General features: G+C 43.4%; 1 protein-coding gene across 2 annotated transcripts in view; it reads right to left on the bottom strand.

Moving 5' to 3' along the window:
• Positions 1-16,088, bottom strand: part of LOC147059473 (semaphorin-4B-like) — a 35,883-nt gene that overhangs the window by 5,323 nt on the left and 14,472 nt on the right. For both annotated transcript variants that reach the window (XM_085906990.1, XM_085906989.1), the window contains exons 2-13: positions 14,891-15,317; positions 7,557-7,717; positions 7,250-7,312; positions 6,666-6,764; positions 5,285-5,396; positions 4,635-4,751; positions 4,010-4,167; positions 2,388-2,569; positions 2,166-2,316; positions 1,874-2,084; positions 1,681-1,796; positions 769-926 (exon numbers count right to left, since the gene is read on the bottom strand). In XM_085906990.1, the coding sequence (XP_085763116.1) occupies positions 769-926; positions 1,681-1,796; positions 1,874-2,084; positions 2,166-2,316; positions 2,388-2,569; positions 4,010-4,167; positions 4,635-4,751; positions 5,285-5,396; positions 6,666-6,764; positions 7,250-7,312; positions 7,557-7,717; positions 14,891-15,011 (1,649 nt within the window). In that variant the 5' untranslated portion in view covers positions 15,012-15,317. The remainder of the gene's footprint in view (positions 1-768; positions 927-1,680; positions 1,797-1,873; positions 2,085-2,165; positions 2,317-2,387; positions 2,570-4,009; positions 4,168-4,634; positions 4,752-5,284; positions 5,397-6,665; positions 6,765-7,249; positions 7,313-7,556; positions 7,718-14,890; positions 15,318-16,088) is intronic.

Raw genomic sequence — 16,088 nt, 5'->3', positions numbered from 1 at the left:
TCGAGCGTAAGTCTTTCATTAATGGTGTGATCACAAAGCCGCTTCGGTTTGACAAAAGGGAACGATTTTCTTTTTAACGCCATCTTGTCCAAGTTCACAACGTGACGGATGGTCTGTTTTTTTTAATTTGTTTTGATACACAGTGTGGATCCACTTAAGTTGTACATTACATATGGTAATTCAATCCACCAAAATGTGCCTTTTAAAACTTCAGAAGTCACGCCGCCATCATGAAAACGTCAGGTCGGACCTGGTTAACACTGCATGTTTTTCTTTTACTTTGGCAACAAGGCATTAACAAGGGATGCTAAGAGAAACTGATGAAAATCATTTTAGATTCTTGTCCACCCCATCATTAAGGGCTAAGTGCCCCTTTAAGAAAAGCTCTAACGTTTTCAACGACGTCACAACCGGTGTTTTATTTTTTTCTTCAATGGAGGCAGGATAAATATTTACACTGACAGGTTTGTGATATTCATCCTAGTATGTTTGCAAGTAGATGTTGTCAACCTTAATGTCTCATCCGACATAGTGGAATATACATTTATGTGAAAACCTTTCAGAAATACAATTTACAGTTAGCAAGCTCACTGAATCATTAAGTAATAGGATGCTAACATTAGCCAAAAAGATCCTTCCTGTCATTTTCTATTGTGCATGACCAATACATGATTCTAACAGCATGGCATCTATTTAATCCAATGAATATAAAATTCGATGGAAAATGGCAATGTATTATTTTGGAGTGAGTGATCATGTGACCCCTACCTGTCAGGTGGTGCCATCCTGACGTCCCGACAAAGCCGTCCAGTCCAGGCGCAGTAAGGGTCTCTGGACAGGACACACTCTCCGCAGCTTAGGTAGTTGGAGCAGTTGGCCACAGGGACTTCCACCAAGCCCGAGTAGGACGAAACAAACAGCAGACCCTGCAACAGGAGGAGAAGGAGGAAACGTGTATACAACCACTCAGCTTCTCATATTTCAGCTAAACATACAAATCTTGTATCGTTCTCAATAATGTCACAGGTTGAGCTGGACTATCCCGACTTGACGTTTGGACCCATGATGAGATTCGCAACTGTTGTGCTTACCGCTATTCCTCTGTGTTGCCTCATGCCAAAACAATGACATAGTTAAAAACAATTGAAGTAAATAAAGCACAAAAAAATCTATCCAGATGTTCTCCTGCTTTGGCGCCAGTAGGGTCGTTAAATTGGGGGTGACCACGCATACACGCAATATTGTCCTCAACTCATTTCACCAGCTTTGATGCACACGCTATAGAGTTTATATTAAGGCTGTTTTTTTTTTCCCCCAGTGGTGTCTTAAGCAAACATTACTGAAACATCTTGTTTGTCTTTCATGGGCCAAAATACGTGGGAAAGTAGCCCGGGCTTTATTAGAATGACATAATCTTTCGATAAGGGGTCCATTTTGGCCTCTGGGAAAGGCCATTATGTCATAAAGAAAGGAAGGTAATGAAATTGAGCAGCGGCTAAAACACTAGCGAGGATCATAAACTCTGCTCCAGATGGCCAAATAACTCTTAAGAAAATGCAGCAAGACGGCCCCCAGAGGGGAGGGATGTCCCTGGGCAGCTTGGTAAATTTAGCTCTCGTGCTGTTCTTCTTTCTGACTTGAAGGAATTAGAATCGAAAAAGCTCTGGAAAATCCATTTACCCTCTGAGGGTCCAGTTCGATGTGCTGCACGGGTTGCGGGTCGGCAAACAGAACCATCTCCTCGATGATGTGCATTTTGTCGTTAGCGTTGACGGCCTTGTGTAGTTTTCCGTCATCTGGGGAAAAAAAAACTTTGAAAGCCACCATAGCTGCAGATCATTCCGAATAATGCATCTCGGGAGTTCTATTTCACCTGTTCCGATGAAGAGCACATCGTAGGCCCTCTCCATCCCCTGGATCTTGTGAACGGCGATCTGTGTGTAGCGCACGCTGCGTTTCAGCAGCAAGGGGGCGCTGCGGATCACGCTGTCCATCAGGAAATGGTCCTTGACAAAGTTGAGCACCTTGTCGGGCATGTGCAAGGACGACTGGATTCCCATTTGCCTGGCGTGGTTGGTGACACACTGCAGGGCAGGTGATAAGTGTCGGATCATTCAATACACATTCATCCAAATGGAAAGTACGCATTTCGGAATGCGACTCACCGCTCCGGGTCGTGGTTCCGGCGCCGGGTGGTTGTAGGTGTACCATTGCTGGGTTTCCCTGTTGACCTGCCTGTAGCGCCCGCTGAAGGCCCGTTCCACCTGGGCCATGGTGAAGGCACAAACTGCAGAGCTGCCAGACGCACCTTTGTACCTGTCAATAAAGTTATGAATTGAAAAATGTAATGATGATGATGAACAAAATGGTGAAACTGTGTCTCTCACCATTGTGATGTGAAGACCCCGTAGAAGACGGTGCTCTCCCAGCTGTCTCCCATGGGCTTCAGGACAAACATGTCCTGGATGATGTTGAAAGGGAAGCCGTCGTCGGGCAGAGAACACAAGAGCTGGGCCTTCAGGAAGGTGGTCCACTTCTTCTGCAGCACACGCTCACCACCTCTGTCGCCCTGGAAACAAGCGTCAACAAGTTGGACTTTTTTTAGGCTTCCATGGGAAGAGTTTGGGAAAAGGCCCTTTTCTCTCCCCAGTGCATTTTTTTTTTTTTTCAAACATAACCGATGCAAAATAGAAGTTGAGTTTGTGTTTGGCTGTGGGCAGAGGTCCCCTTCTCGTGAAAAAAAAAAAAAAAAAATGCACTCCTTGTCAATGAATTAAACTACAAACGTGAATACCAAATCAACTTGCTTGCCTTTTGCCTTTTAAAGGAGAGCGCACGAGTGTAAACACAGCCGAGATATTAATAAAAGATTTTAGGGTCGGGCCTCACTCCTTCCCCTTGAGATTTCAACAGAGGCGGGGAAGAATCTTTTTCATAAACACACATCGGATGACCTCGTCGGGCTCGGGTAATTATCAGCGAGCTTGTAAACACGTGGCAACGAGTAGCCCAACAGCCAGGTGGCTGGTGCGGAGGAGGAAAAGAAAAACATCGAAATCTCTCGACAGGTCGTAGCCCTCGATAACCCCAAAGTCCCTTACGAGAGCACGGGGAGGGAAGAACATGTGAGAAGTGGCACATTCCCTTCCGCCGCCAGCTCTTAAACATGAACAATGGTCTCGTTGCGTGTTGAGGTTGAGGCCTGGTGGGACCGCTTCAGGCCCGGGAGCCAATTAGGCCGCACTTCTGCCGTAATGAGGAGCGTGCATTCCTTCTTTCTCAGCTGTCCACTGCTCTTGTAAAGTATGCTTGCATGGGGGGGGGCCATCCCCTAAAGATAGTTGGACTGTGAAAATACGCCTCTATAACATCAAGATTGATGATAATAATAATATCTGATGTATCGATAATTGTATGTCGCCGTTTTTTCCGACCGCTGATAAAAAGCAGCCACCTTTTCCTCATCCCCCCCCGCATCCAGCGGGCACACCTGAATAAACACAGGAAAGCCCGAGTGGGAGAAAGGGAGGCGGACATGTCGGAAAAGAAAAACAGCAAACTCTCGAGCGGAATGAGCCAGAGCAAAACAGTAGTAGAAACACAGCGGGGAAACTGTCAAAGATATTCAAAGAGGGTCTGCTTTATCTGACAACACACACGTGCGGAACCAAAAAATGTCCTCATGACATTGCGTATCCAAAACGACATTGTGTGAGTATGTGAGGATTGAAGTTAAAAAAATAGATATGAAAAAAAAAAAAAAAATGGCGGAATATTCCCACGTAGTGACACTAAATGTGCAGAAAACAAGTTTGTACAGTCAGACAGAAAGAAAAATAGTGATGCATTATTTCCATCACGCTTCAAGCGTGTTCCGACGTGGGAGCGTCTCGCCTCTCAGACTGGCAATTCTATCCAAGTTAAAGACAAAGGCAGCCGGAGGCCCTGTCGCGTTTTTTTTTGTTTTTTTTCCCCGTCTGTGTGCACAGCCGACCAGGTGTCGTCTTACCTTGCACACGCGAGCAATCCTTGACACAATGGTGTTGTCAAAGAAGTCAAATTCCTTCCCCGCCTCGCTGAAAAAGAAGTAAATCTTGTCGTCATCTCCGACGGGGTTCCCTCGCGGCTGACTCTCCTCGATATAAGCCGAGCCCACAAAGACGGGATCTGCGGAAACAAACAAAAAAAAAAATGGCATCACTGTGTTTCTTTTATTCACATCAACTCGCCTTTACGTTGCTTTTGTTGCTAAATGTAAGACTACCGTAAGTCGGTCCTGGGAGAGTAGATGAAGCTCAAAGGCCGACTGTAATTGCACTCAGATGTATCATCAGCATGAATTACCGACAGATCCAAATAGAAAAGAGGTCTTAATTGCGCACAGCGTGCGGCGTTCTTTTGGCAGAGCGCTTACGAAGAGCATGTGTGCCCAACTGACTGAAGCCGGCCAGCCAACCAGCCAACCATCTAAAGAGAAACTTGTCCTCTCCGCATGCCACCTGCTAATGAGCACTTGTGGAAGACAGATACAGAATGGAAGTCATACAAGCCAAGTTGAGTTCAAAACCTCTTGAGAATGAGGCAAACAAACTCATTCTGTTATTCAAAATCAAATATCTGATATATATTTCTACCTTGCAGCCATTTTAAAGAGTTTTCCGTCTTTAGTGCTGTTCCTTGGCCCAAACTCTTATAGATGACAGGCTCGTTCCCTTGGAAATTGCTGACTGTGCCAGTGTACAACTCACCATCTATTAAAAAAAAAATAATAAGAGGAATAAAAAAAAGAAAAATGCAACATGTTACAATGGATTATCTAATAATGCAGTATGAGCAAGAATCAGCAAGAAATGATACACTTGTATTAAATCTGAATGTGGGATTAGCTAAATACTAAAAATAATCTCGTTATTTACTGATAGCTGCTGAATCACACGCAGAAGAGAAGACAGATGGGAAATGATGACTCATCACCCTTCTCAACTGGCCTTTTGAGTCAAAATATCAAGCCCTGACCAACATTTACAGCTTTATTTCAAATACATGTCCCATAAAATTGTAAGAATTTATTTCCCTCATTTATGTGGATGTTAGATTTTTTTTTTTGCATGTTTATCTATCTGCCCTTCAGGAACAGTAGCGCTGTCCAATCCAACATTAACAATTGATTAAAAATGTCAAATTTGTCCTGGCCTCGATGACATCAGCACATTTCTATCCTCTGATTGGTTAGTTCAGAGCAAAACTGGCTAATATGGACGATCAAAACTTCATTTTCGCGCACCGACAATGATGGCAGTGGATTTGTACTCTGGATTAAAAGGGCAGCGGCTGCGCCCGTCCTCCATCACCACCTCGCCGGCGTCGTCCTTTGCCAGAGTGAACGTGGACGTGTTCTGCAGACAGACAGACAGACAGACAAGACAAGCACAGTGTGATGATGTCATTCTAATGACAATGACCTCAGCAGCCTCCGGCGCGAAAATACACAAGAGAGCGCCGACTTACTGGCGACGTGAACGGTGAGTAAACAGGTTGTCATTTACCACACATATGGTTTGGATTGTAAGCGGAGTAGTCTTCGATCTGGCATGTGAGCTTTAATACGCCGTTTTAAGAAGCGAGGGCTGATCAAACATCTGTTTTCTTTCAACCACATTAAAAAAAAAAAAGCTCCCAGGCATTTGTAATTGAATTACAGAGAATGAATGTAAACTCGGTATCGGCGCAGGTTTCCACTAAAACAAAATAAACCCAAAAATATATATATTTGTATCCGGCTCAGGGTTCGAGTGTAACCCGCCTGCCATGACACAAATCCCAACTGTGCCAATCGAGTGCAAAAAAAATAAATAAAAAATTGTACCCGCTGAACAATACAGCATAAATCCATTTTATGAGTTCGATGTCCAAGGCATGTCTGTCTGTTTAAAGAAGAGTTACAAAAATAAACATGTAATGTTATGCATGTGACAGAGCGTCCTGCACTGTGTCAACATCAAGAGCAGCCTGAGACGCTCTGTGTTACGGTTTCGCTTCTTGACGTCAAAAGTTTACAGAGCTGACGTTAGTGTCACACCGCTGCGAGTCTACCATCCACTCCTGATGTGCTCCTCAGCTAGATAAAAACGTCTGATGCTGGAAAACACACACACACACACACACACACACACACACACACACACACACACACACACACACACACACACACACACACACACACACACACACACACACACACACACACACACACACACACACACACACACACACACACACACACACACACACACACACACACACACACACACACACACACACACACACACACACACACACACACATACGAAGTAGCCCCCTGTTGACTTGTCTGGATAAATTGCCTCAGCAGGGTCCTGTCACGCTCAGATGGCAACGGAAGGCAGAAAAAAAAAAACAAAAAAAACAAGCTTGAACTCGATAATACTGTAGAGTGGAACCTCTCGGATTTTCTGGAAAATACGCCGCAAAACGTTATCAGGTGAAATCTCCTCTGACTTCATGTCAGTGGAGTTGGTCGTTGAGATGCTTGCTGAGTGTGTTTAGGGTCTTTGTTGCTTTTTTTTTTTGGGCTGAGAGGTCAACAGTGTCAAGTTTGGTTGAGAAAGGCATACTTGAAGACTTACAATGTAGCCGCAGATGGGGCTGAAGGCGTAGGTGCCGCACACGTACAGGTGCGTGCTGTTGAGACGCAGCAGAATCTTGATGTAATTGAAGCAATCGGTCTGAGGAAAAAAACCCCAAAAAAAAAACCCATCATGAGTGTTATTTATTCTTTTTTTTTTTATCCATCCAAAAGATGGCTCTACTCAAAAATACTTGAAATGATCAAATAAAGCAGGGAGAAAAACTGTTGGAGTTAAATTGGGACTACACAGCACCACGTAGATTAGCAGAACTTGTCGCCTGAGGATACGACAGCTGCTATTACAATACATACACAGCAAAAAAAAAAGTAGAAAAAAAAAAAGGGAGAAATCCCCCATGCACACCTGGTGAATATGAAACGGTGTCAAAACATAAAAGTCAAAGGTGACACCAAAAAAGCTGAATGGAAAATGGTTGTTTCTACATCTCAAGGCATCAAAGCTCCAAACAATACTGCTTATGGCTCAACTTGTACGCATCATTTGAATTTACATTCAGGTCTTAATTCCCGAATGTGACAATACAATCAAATGTTTCCGGTTGTTGTACTGGCACATCTCACCTCCAGGTTCTTCCCTTTGAAGCTGCATTCTTCTCTCTTTCCAATCGGAGTAGCCCAACTCAGCTGAAGGGCAAAAATAGTCGGAATAAATTATTTTAAAAAAAAATGCAACAACCACCTCATATTGAAAAATCTTCCTAAATTAGAATAAAATAAAAGCACCTCTAAAAATATCACTACAATATCATCGTCACAACAATATATATTTCTAGTATTATTTACAGATTGCTATTTCCCATGAATTGGCCAAAATCACGGCAAGACTTTTGCAAGCGCACACACACGTCTGGCAGCGTGACACACTCACATTCTTCTGCAGCTTAGTCCTGCTGATGTCGGAGAGGCTGAGGGCAAACAGTGCCTCCCGGGCCCCCACGTACAGCATGTCATCCTCCTGGCTGAGCAACAGCGACGTGTAATTGAAGACGCCCTCGGCGGAGAACCTCTTGGCCGATCTCTCCTTTGCATCTGCAGGGCACACGCCATTATTACAAATATTACAAAGAAGCAACAACAGCGAGGCTTGGGCTTGTGTTTGCCGCCTTGCAAAATTCATTGCGGTGTTACTGCATGTCCTTGCTCAAAAACTCCTCCGGCAGAAAAACATTGAAGCTAACTAATAGCAGCTAATGCAGCCTTTATCAGCCAGCAATGTGGAATTCCGGCTCGGCATTAACACGAAGTTTGTTCACATCCTTTTCTGTGATAAGGCGAGCAGATACACTTCACCACCACAAACTTGGCAGGCAGAAATAAATAAAACTTTTGATGCCAGCTGATTTTATCGCTTTGGACGTGATATCATTGGAAGAAGCCATTGGGTTTCTTTCTTTGGCGGGGGAAAAACAAGTCTAGGAATGTTAAATATTAGTTGACTAGTAATTGTAAGAGGTTACGAGGTGACAACAGGAACATGCAGCATCTTGGAGATGATGTCACAATCAAGTGAGCGAGAAGCAACTTGTTGATTGTCCAACAGAGACCTTGAGTTGCCTTTAAAAAAATCAATAAAACATATACTTTTGTTGTTTACATACTTTACAAAGCATTGTTTTTGCGACATGTTTATCTATTGCTTCCTCCGGTAAACATAGTAAGAACTGACCGAGACACCAAAGCCAAAATTGCTGCATGTCCAAATAAGATAAACGGCTTGTAAACAGGAATATTTGCTGCACTTCAAACCAACACTCGAAGCACTTTGGCAAGAAAATCGAGACGAGCCAGCTGCACAAGACTCATCTTGTCCGAAACATCGCATTTCAAGGACTTTTCCAAACCAAAAAGCTCTCACTTTGCGGAATATCCTGCAACATCTGGAGTCAATGTAGAGAAAGCCTGTCATTTGAGTCATAGGCTGGTTCCCAAATAAATTACAATTGAATTACATGTGAAAAGAAAAAGAAAACTAGAAAAGACAGTATACGTAAACACGAATTGTTTAAGGAACTAAAATGAAAAAAAAATTGTAAATATAAAAAAAAAATGCAGTAAATAAAATATTAAATACTGCAAAAAATGAAAAATGCAGTAAATAAAATATTAAATACTGCCCAAATGAGATCAGGAAACAATGCTAAGAAAAAAGTAAAAGGACTTGAGATGATAAAAACTATTGATAACTAATCTGGTAAGAATAAAATTACAATCCAATTAAAGTAAACAAAGCACTTAAAAATATGAAATCATGTTAATCACTATCTCTGCAAGTCTGTTGGTCCCATGGGTTCTAGTCATCCACTCATAAAAGTCGCAGTATTGAGGAACCAACATCGTTAACAACAGTAGCCGTGGTAACATTGAGATGTCATCTAAATAAAATAAATAAAAAAATATATATAACATGTCAGTGTGTCTTGAAGAGGTCATTTGCTGTTGGACAGAGGAAGGGAAAGAAAGACTGATCCAAACTTGCTTTTCGAAACTTTGTGTGCTGTCCCAAGACTTTTGGCCATATCGTAGAAGTTAGCAATAAATCAGGTGAAATTCAATTCCGGTAGCCTATTCATTCAAGACCCCCCCCCCCACACACACCTTCAATAAATAAAGGATGCTAGGAGCAAGTCGTATATCTGAGCAGCTGCTCCACAGCGACCATGTGCAAAGACAATGAGATACACTTTCTCATTTCAACTCTTGCCACTCTCCGAATGGGGTTCTCGTAAAATATGCAAATTGTATCTTCTTGACTATCTATATGCAGAACTCGTCATACATAACTACATCATCTTGCATCCGATAGTGTTCGATTCCGATCCGAAGTCCCCCGGGATGAAATGGCCACAGCCAATCAACTTTACATGCACGACCATCCAGACAATGCATTTGAATCCGAGTATTATCCATGACGTGATCCGAGAAAAACACGCCGACCCCTAAAGTGAAGCAGATGTTAATATATCCGTAAAGCAGAAATTAACATCTGTACATTTTTGCGGAATTAAATACATTTTTTGGATCGAGTTCGGGGCCTCTTGGTTCGTATTGGAGCAAAGCTTCGGTTATCAGAAATTATCCTCTGGCGCCAGTTTGCATACAAAAGGAGAGGCAGGCGCAACATGCACGTACACGCAGCTGCATATCGCATTCCAGATGTTTTGTAGCGCCGAGTCGGACGGAAGGTGGGGCCGCTAATCGTTCCTACGAGGCCCCATTGTAAACATGGCCTCGAATTGACAGAAAGCAGCACGAGGCAGCAATGTCCAGCTTTGGACACTTCATTAGGTACACCATAAGCTAATATATATTCATATTTTTCCCCCCTAACAAATATGACAACGCTTACTTTGGATCAAACGAAATAATATTGACCATAGTATCGATTATTAACTCTAATTAGGAAATCTTCCTCTCTGTGACAGTTATTTTGTTCAAGCGTGGCTTTGAGAGACCCGAGTTGTGTCACAGTGAGAGACGGCTGCACTTCACAGATAACAACAACTACAGGCTTGGCAGTGCCTCGTGCATGTTGATGAAGCAACATAGAAGGTGTCGCATGGTGACAAGTAAATAGAATGCGTGCACTTGAGGATTACGGAGGAACTTAACACCTGTGCAGAATCAACACACACGAGGATGATGCTCGGCTCTGTCATCGGTGTCTCTCAGGTGTCAATCTGCAGGCGTGCTGGCGGTTGTATCCCCGAGGTGGAATGTGTATGCCTTTGTGGGATGCCAGCGACTTATTCCGACATGTCGCATGTAATGTCTTAAAAAAAAAAAGAGAGAGACGTGTCCTCGCTCGTCTGACGACGAGGCGCTCGGAGCCCGAAAACACGGAAAGCCACCGGATGCCGTGTTGTGTGAAAGAATGTCAGAGTAAAATGGTGTACTGATTGGTGCTAAGAACGCTGTTGACTGACAGATGAGAAATAGGAGGCATAAACAAGGGGGGTTGTCATGGCAACGAGAGCCCAGCAACGCAAAGAAGTGATGATTGAATTACTTGAACTGGCAGCAAAGAATGCTTCCATTGGCAAATACTCTAGGTTCACTGGCGGCGCTAGACGGGATCTGCAGGGGCAATGCCACCCCCCCCCCCCCCCCCAAAAAAAAAATATGCAGGTCCCAGGCCTTTTGATAAAACATTTTTTTCCCATTTTTCTTCATCGAAAATGTATTTGAATTCGTAATTATTTTTTTCTCCAGTGCCAGTGTCTCAGTTACCTTGGCAATGACCCAATATTTTTGACGGCCCATCCTGTGGCCGTGCACATATTTTAACATTCACAGTCTCAGTCAGTTGAACATTCTTACAGATGGTTGGTGCAGCTCGCTAAGTGCACTCCCTGGAAGCAGCCATGTGATTGAGGCCTAAGTGCTAACGCAGCATACAGACCCACAATCGTGTGTGTGTGTGTGTGTGTGTGTGTGTGCGTTATAATGATGAGTTGTGCAGTAGTCTGCCACTCTGGTTGCACACGCACCGCAAAGTAAGCCCAGAGAACGAGCAGGCGGTCGGTCGGGGGGCCGGTCTGAGCGTGGCATGCTGATGGTTTTGTGCACGCGCTCCTCAAACAGCTGGAAGCTTTTAACGCTGACCGAGCCGTACCGCCGCCACCGCTCGCTTCCTGTCGCCGTATTCCACATGAGCATCGCTTTGCTGATTGGTCCAATTATCCCAGCCGGGGGGGGGGGGCTGAGTTCTGATGACGACCTGGAGGAGGCTTTCTTGATAAGAGTGTGGATTGCAAATTTCCCTTTTTTTTTTGTGGAACTGAATTATAAAATCTCCAAATACTGGTTTGGAGTAGCATTCAGGCCTGGTTGAGTATTTGTTCACTGCTTGAACATAACTGCGGTGATGTCATGGCATTAGAAGAAAATCAAAGCATTACCTAATCTTCCAATCCAATCACACAAATGTCCTGATTTATGCCGCTATCTGGTATATTGCAATAATTTGCAGCATTACTGTCCACAATCCATTTCAAGAAAGTGAAAATGGAAAGAAATTGCAATTAGTTAGGGGGAAATGAACAGCAAAGTTGTGCCAATTGGATGCTTTAAATGTCTTCGACGTTCCAAAATCAGCGGTAAATTGTCACTTTTGATTCATGCTAATTTGTAAGTTCTTGACAAAAATTGCATATGCATGCTGAATGCTAATTGCACTCCAAATGTGACATTGCAGTGGAAAAAAAAAAAAAAAAACATTGTATCTGTCACCGTCGTAAAATAAAACGACTTGTTGCGAAATGTTGCCCAGACTTCATAAATCACAGATTTGCGACACCCTGCTACAAAATCTCTGCCTACGCCAAAAAAAAAAAAAAATGAACGCAGCGATCCTTAAAAATAAGTGTCATGACCCCGGCATTCCTGTCTGTCCACCTTAATTAAGCTCTACAAGGTCATTTCGCGCCGCCTGCTATTCTGCGCCAATCAAGCTGTCCAAATGTGTCACCGCGGAACTTTTCTCCTTCTCCTCTGGAGCGTGTAAAAAAAAAAAAAAAAAAAAAAAGGCGGGGATGAGGCTATCAAAACCGTGCCGCAATCACGTCGCCATTGTCGAGTCGGATGCGAGCGTTAATGAGTGTCACTGTTGCTTGTGGGTGGGGGGCTTTTCTTTTAGGCTCCTGTCCTTAGTGTTAGGTGTGAAAAAAGCCATTTTGTTTCAGAAATATATATATATATAATATATTAAATATAATATATAATATATAATTCGTCGTTCTCCACGAGTTGTGGTTTCCCAGCCTGTATTTCTTTCAGGATCAGTAGGAGTGTTCTAGGTTTTAGGAGGGCATCGTAGCATGTCTAAAAGGGACACTAGTATTTGGGCCCGATGCCTAAAAACACGAGCAGGTCGCCTTTGCTGTCTGCGTGCTGCCAAGGTCGTCGGATTAGCACGCATGAGAGCCGGCGCACAATATACGGCCGATGGAAAGCAAACACGTGTGTGTAAAGGACACCGATGCTTGAAAGGGGGCAAATGCCACAGAAAGTTATGTGCCGTAAAGTATTTCAAAGCATGTGTCGTGTCCATTATTGGAGGAGAAATGGCGCATGACATGGCTCTCAAGATTAGTCGACAATTGACTCAAACATTTGAGCGTTTGTAGGTTATGGGAAGCTAACGCTAATGACACTTAATGCTAAGCTTGTTTTGCCAAGATGGCTAATCACCGGGAGAGAAATTCTGCAAGGCGTAACTGAAATGTGAAATCATAATTTGGGAAATTTCCAATTGTTGAGTCATTATGTTGTCATATTTTTTTATATTTAATCACATTCTTCGCTTCAGTTCCCGAGATGAACTTGGACAAAAAAAAAAAAAAGAAAACTCCACAAAATCTTAGGTGGGGTAACATTAGGATATTTGTTTTCTAGGATAACAAATGGTCGCTCAACTTTTCTTTTTCAGTTTACGCCGTTGCTGGAGCAGCATGGAACAGGCAATGTGAAAAGGCCGTGAAAAGTCCACACGAAATCGTATCCGGCGCTAAAACATGCAAACATTACTGAGGTTTTTCACATCACAGTGGTGAAAAACAACTACCTCCAATCGTCTCAGGTTTAAAACTCACAGCGACTCTATGTTGATGCAAGCAAAGAAATAAATAAACGTCGGCTGGCTCGAGAGACGTTTGTGATAATGAAAAACACGCAGCGTGCCCAACTTTATTCCCATGAACCTTCGTGCAGCCCTAATGAATAACAGACGATTGCTCCCGCCGCAGCCGCCACACAAAAACCCTCCACTCTACGTACATCAGAGATTAGCCTGCTCATTAGGAGAGAAGCATGGTGAATGGTAGTCAATAGACGAAGGCCAGGGGGAAAAAAAAAAAAAGAAAAAAAAAAAGACATCTTTCCAGGGAAAAAAGTTCGCTTTAATTTAAGCGAGGGAAAGTTCCCCCTCCCTTTTTTTTTCCATTGCATACAATTGTGACCAAAGTTGTTTGACATGGTGCGGTACAGGCTAGTTATTTGCGTTTTTAAATTGTTTCTGCAAAGTGACTTAGCGTAATCCATTTAGGTCTTTGACAAAGAAGTTAAATGGCTTAAGCGAGAGAAAGGATGCGCTTGAGAATGAATAACAGCAGCTTGACATGTGACTTCCAACTAAAGTATTTTTCTAAAGAGGAATTTGGACCGTCACAAACCACGAGATAATCCAAAGGGACAACTGACCGCTCCTATTGGCTGCTCTACGTTATTATATTTTTTTTATGGAGCTAAATGACCATAATGCTTTCGTGATTTGTATTAGTTTTAGTATTTTCCGCAGTGCTTCATGCAAAGTCTGGTTGCCACCGAGAAAAACTGCTCAAATGAAAATTCCACCCCGGCCCTGTAGGTGGTTGTAGTGAGCACTACAACGCGATGGACACCTGCCTAACAGAACAAACGCTCTTTATTATGTCTATCCTTGGCACACACATATTTGTATAGTACACTATGTTGCCATGTGGATCCATTCCTGAACACAAAGCATAATGGCTGTCAGTGTGTGTGTGTGTGTGTGTGTGTGTGTGTGTGTGTGTGTGTGGGCACAATTATGATTGCACGCATTTTATTTGGGCATGCGTGCACCTAGGCCCGCAAGCACTTATGCCGGTCCGCCTCGCTCGTCACGATAATTCACTCATGCAAATGAAGGCTCGAGTCCTGCAGATGGCCGAGCATTGATTGGGATTTCTCGCTCGCTCATCAGAGCATTCTCACCGTGCTATGATATTATTTCGGGTCTTTTGTCGATTGTTGATGAATTGTGGCTTGAAGCAACTGACACTAATTTCAATGGATGAGGTGGAAAGAAATTCTTGTATGTCATGTAAATAGGCCATTATAAAGTTGAGCATGCTGGATTTTCTAGCGGCGTGAGAGTCTGGGTGTGAGCTGTGGCCGGCAGCAGCTCCAGTGTGAGTGTGCTGAGCGTTTGATTGTTATCCAGTAGGTCAATAAACGGCTTTAAATGACAGCCTAATATAACACTGACATGGAAACAAGAGTTCTGAACATTCACAAACGTTAAAAATCGAAATAAACGTAAGACTGTATTGTTATTAAAACCCATTGGTGATATTTTGTTTTTGTCAAAATCCGTGACCTACATGGAATGAGATGGACTTATAACTTCATCCAAAATGTTGAGCTGTGATGTTATGTGTCTTTTTTTTTTTTTCCCCCACTTACCGTATGGGAAAGTGATTCGCGGCGTCACGTCGTCATCTACGGTCCTTGCCGATTGGACGCAGAGAGCCAATAGGATGGCGGCAAAGGCGATGCAGCGCGTGCCTGCCGCTAACGTCCACATGGTTATCCTAGCCTCACACCAACAAACACAAGGGGGGAAGAGTGTTTGTTTGAACTTTCCTCGGAATTCATCCAGCTCCGCCAAATTCCCGAGCTCAGCTTTCTATCCTCGCCGGCATCTTTGGAAAGAGTTGCAGCGAGGTAAGCGAACGTGCCCTTGACTTGATCCTTGTATTCCCCGCAGGTCCTCCTCGCACACGGCGAGCAGACTCTTTGCACAAAAAGACGAGGAATCCTTTCTGGATTAAAAGCCTGCTTGTTTTTCGCTGGTGGATGTGATCCGCGCTAAGCTCCGAGCGATGGTCATCTGTGAAGAGAACAGAAAGAACATACGCTCTCTAAGTCTCATCCAAGAACAGGCGGAATTAAAGCCGAGTTACAACAACACATTCCGTTTTCTGAGAACAAAAAAGAAAAATTTGGCTGACGATATTACGGCATGAGATACTGGGATTTCCGAGCAACAAAACGGGGCGTCCCCCTTAACTCGAGATGTATTTGCCAAAAAGCGAGGCCACTCTTTGAGCACGACGCCAAAAGAACGAGATCAAAATGCAAGCGGCTGGCACTCGACGCATATGGTAGCGCCATAAACCTTTCCGATTTTTTAATACCCCAGTATATAAACTACGCTGTCATTAGCAACCGTAGATAATGATGGGGATGCATGAACACACACCCTTCCAGAAAAAAAAACAAAAAAAACAATCGGATATAATTGATGAATATCAATTGTTTGAAAAAGTTTCAACATGAATCATAAAATACAAGAGACATAATATTTATGTGGCCAACGTTTTGAGAGCAAACAGCATAGATCTAATGGCGTCTCTGGATGAGGCCTTTTTTTTTTTTCTCTTCTTTTTTTTTTTTTATAATCAATGTGAATGTTCCCTCAAGAACTCATTCAAAGGGTTTTAGAGCAGGTAATAAATCCTTTGGCAGGACGGCTGGAGAGGGGCGGGGCGAGCGTGAGTGGCCCCTGGTTGTCTGGTGACCGTTGATGGCAGACTTCCTGCTGATCGTAACTTTAGCTGGCAGGCACCATTACGGAGTCGCCGAGTGGAAGCAGACAAGA

This window comes from Syngnathus leptorhynchus, chromosome 3, assembly GCF_054491065.1.
Source record: "Syngnathus leptorhynchus isolate UIUO chromosome 3, UIUO_Slep, whole genome shotgun sequence".
In the NCBI taxonomy this organism is placed as follows: domain Eukaryota; kingdom Metazoa; phylum Chordata; class Actinopteri; order Syngnathiformes; family Syngnathidae; genus Syngnathus; species Syngnathus leptorhynchus.
This window is presented reverse-complemented; position numbering and strand designations above follow the sequence as displayed.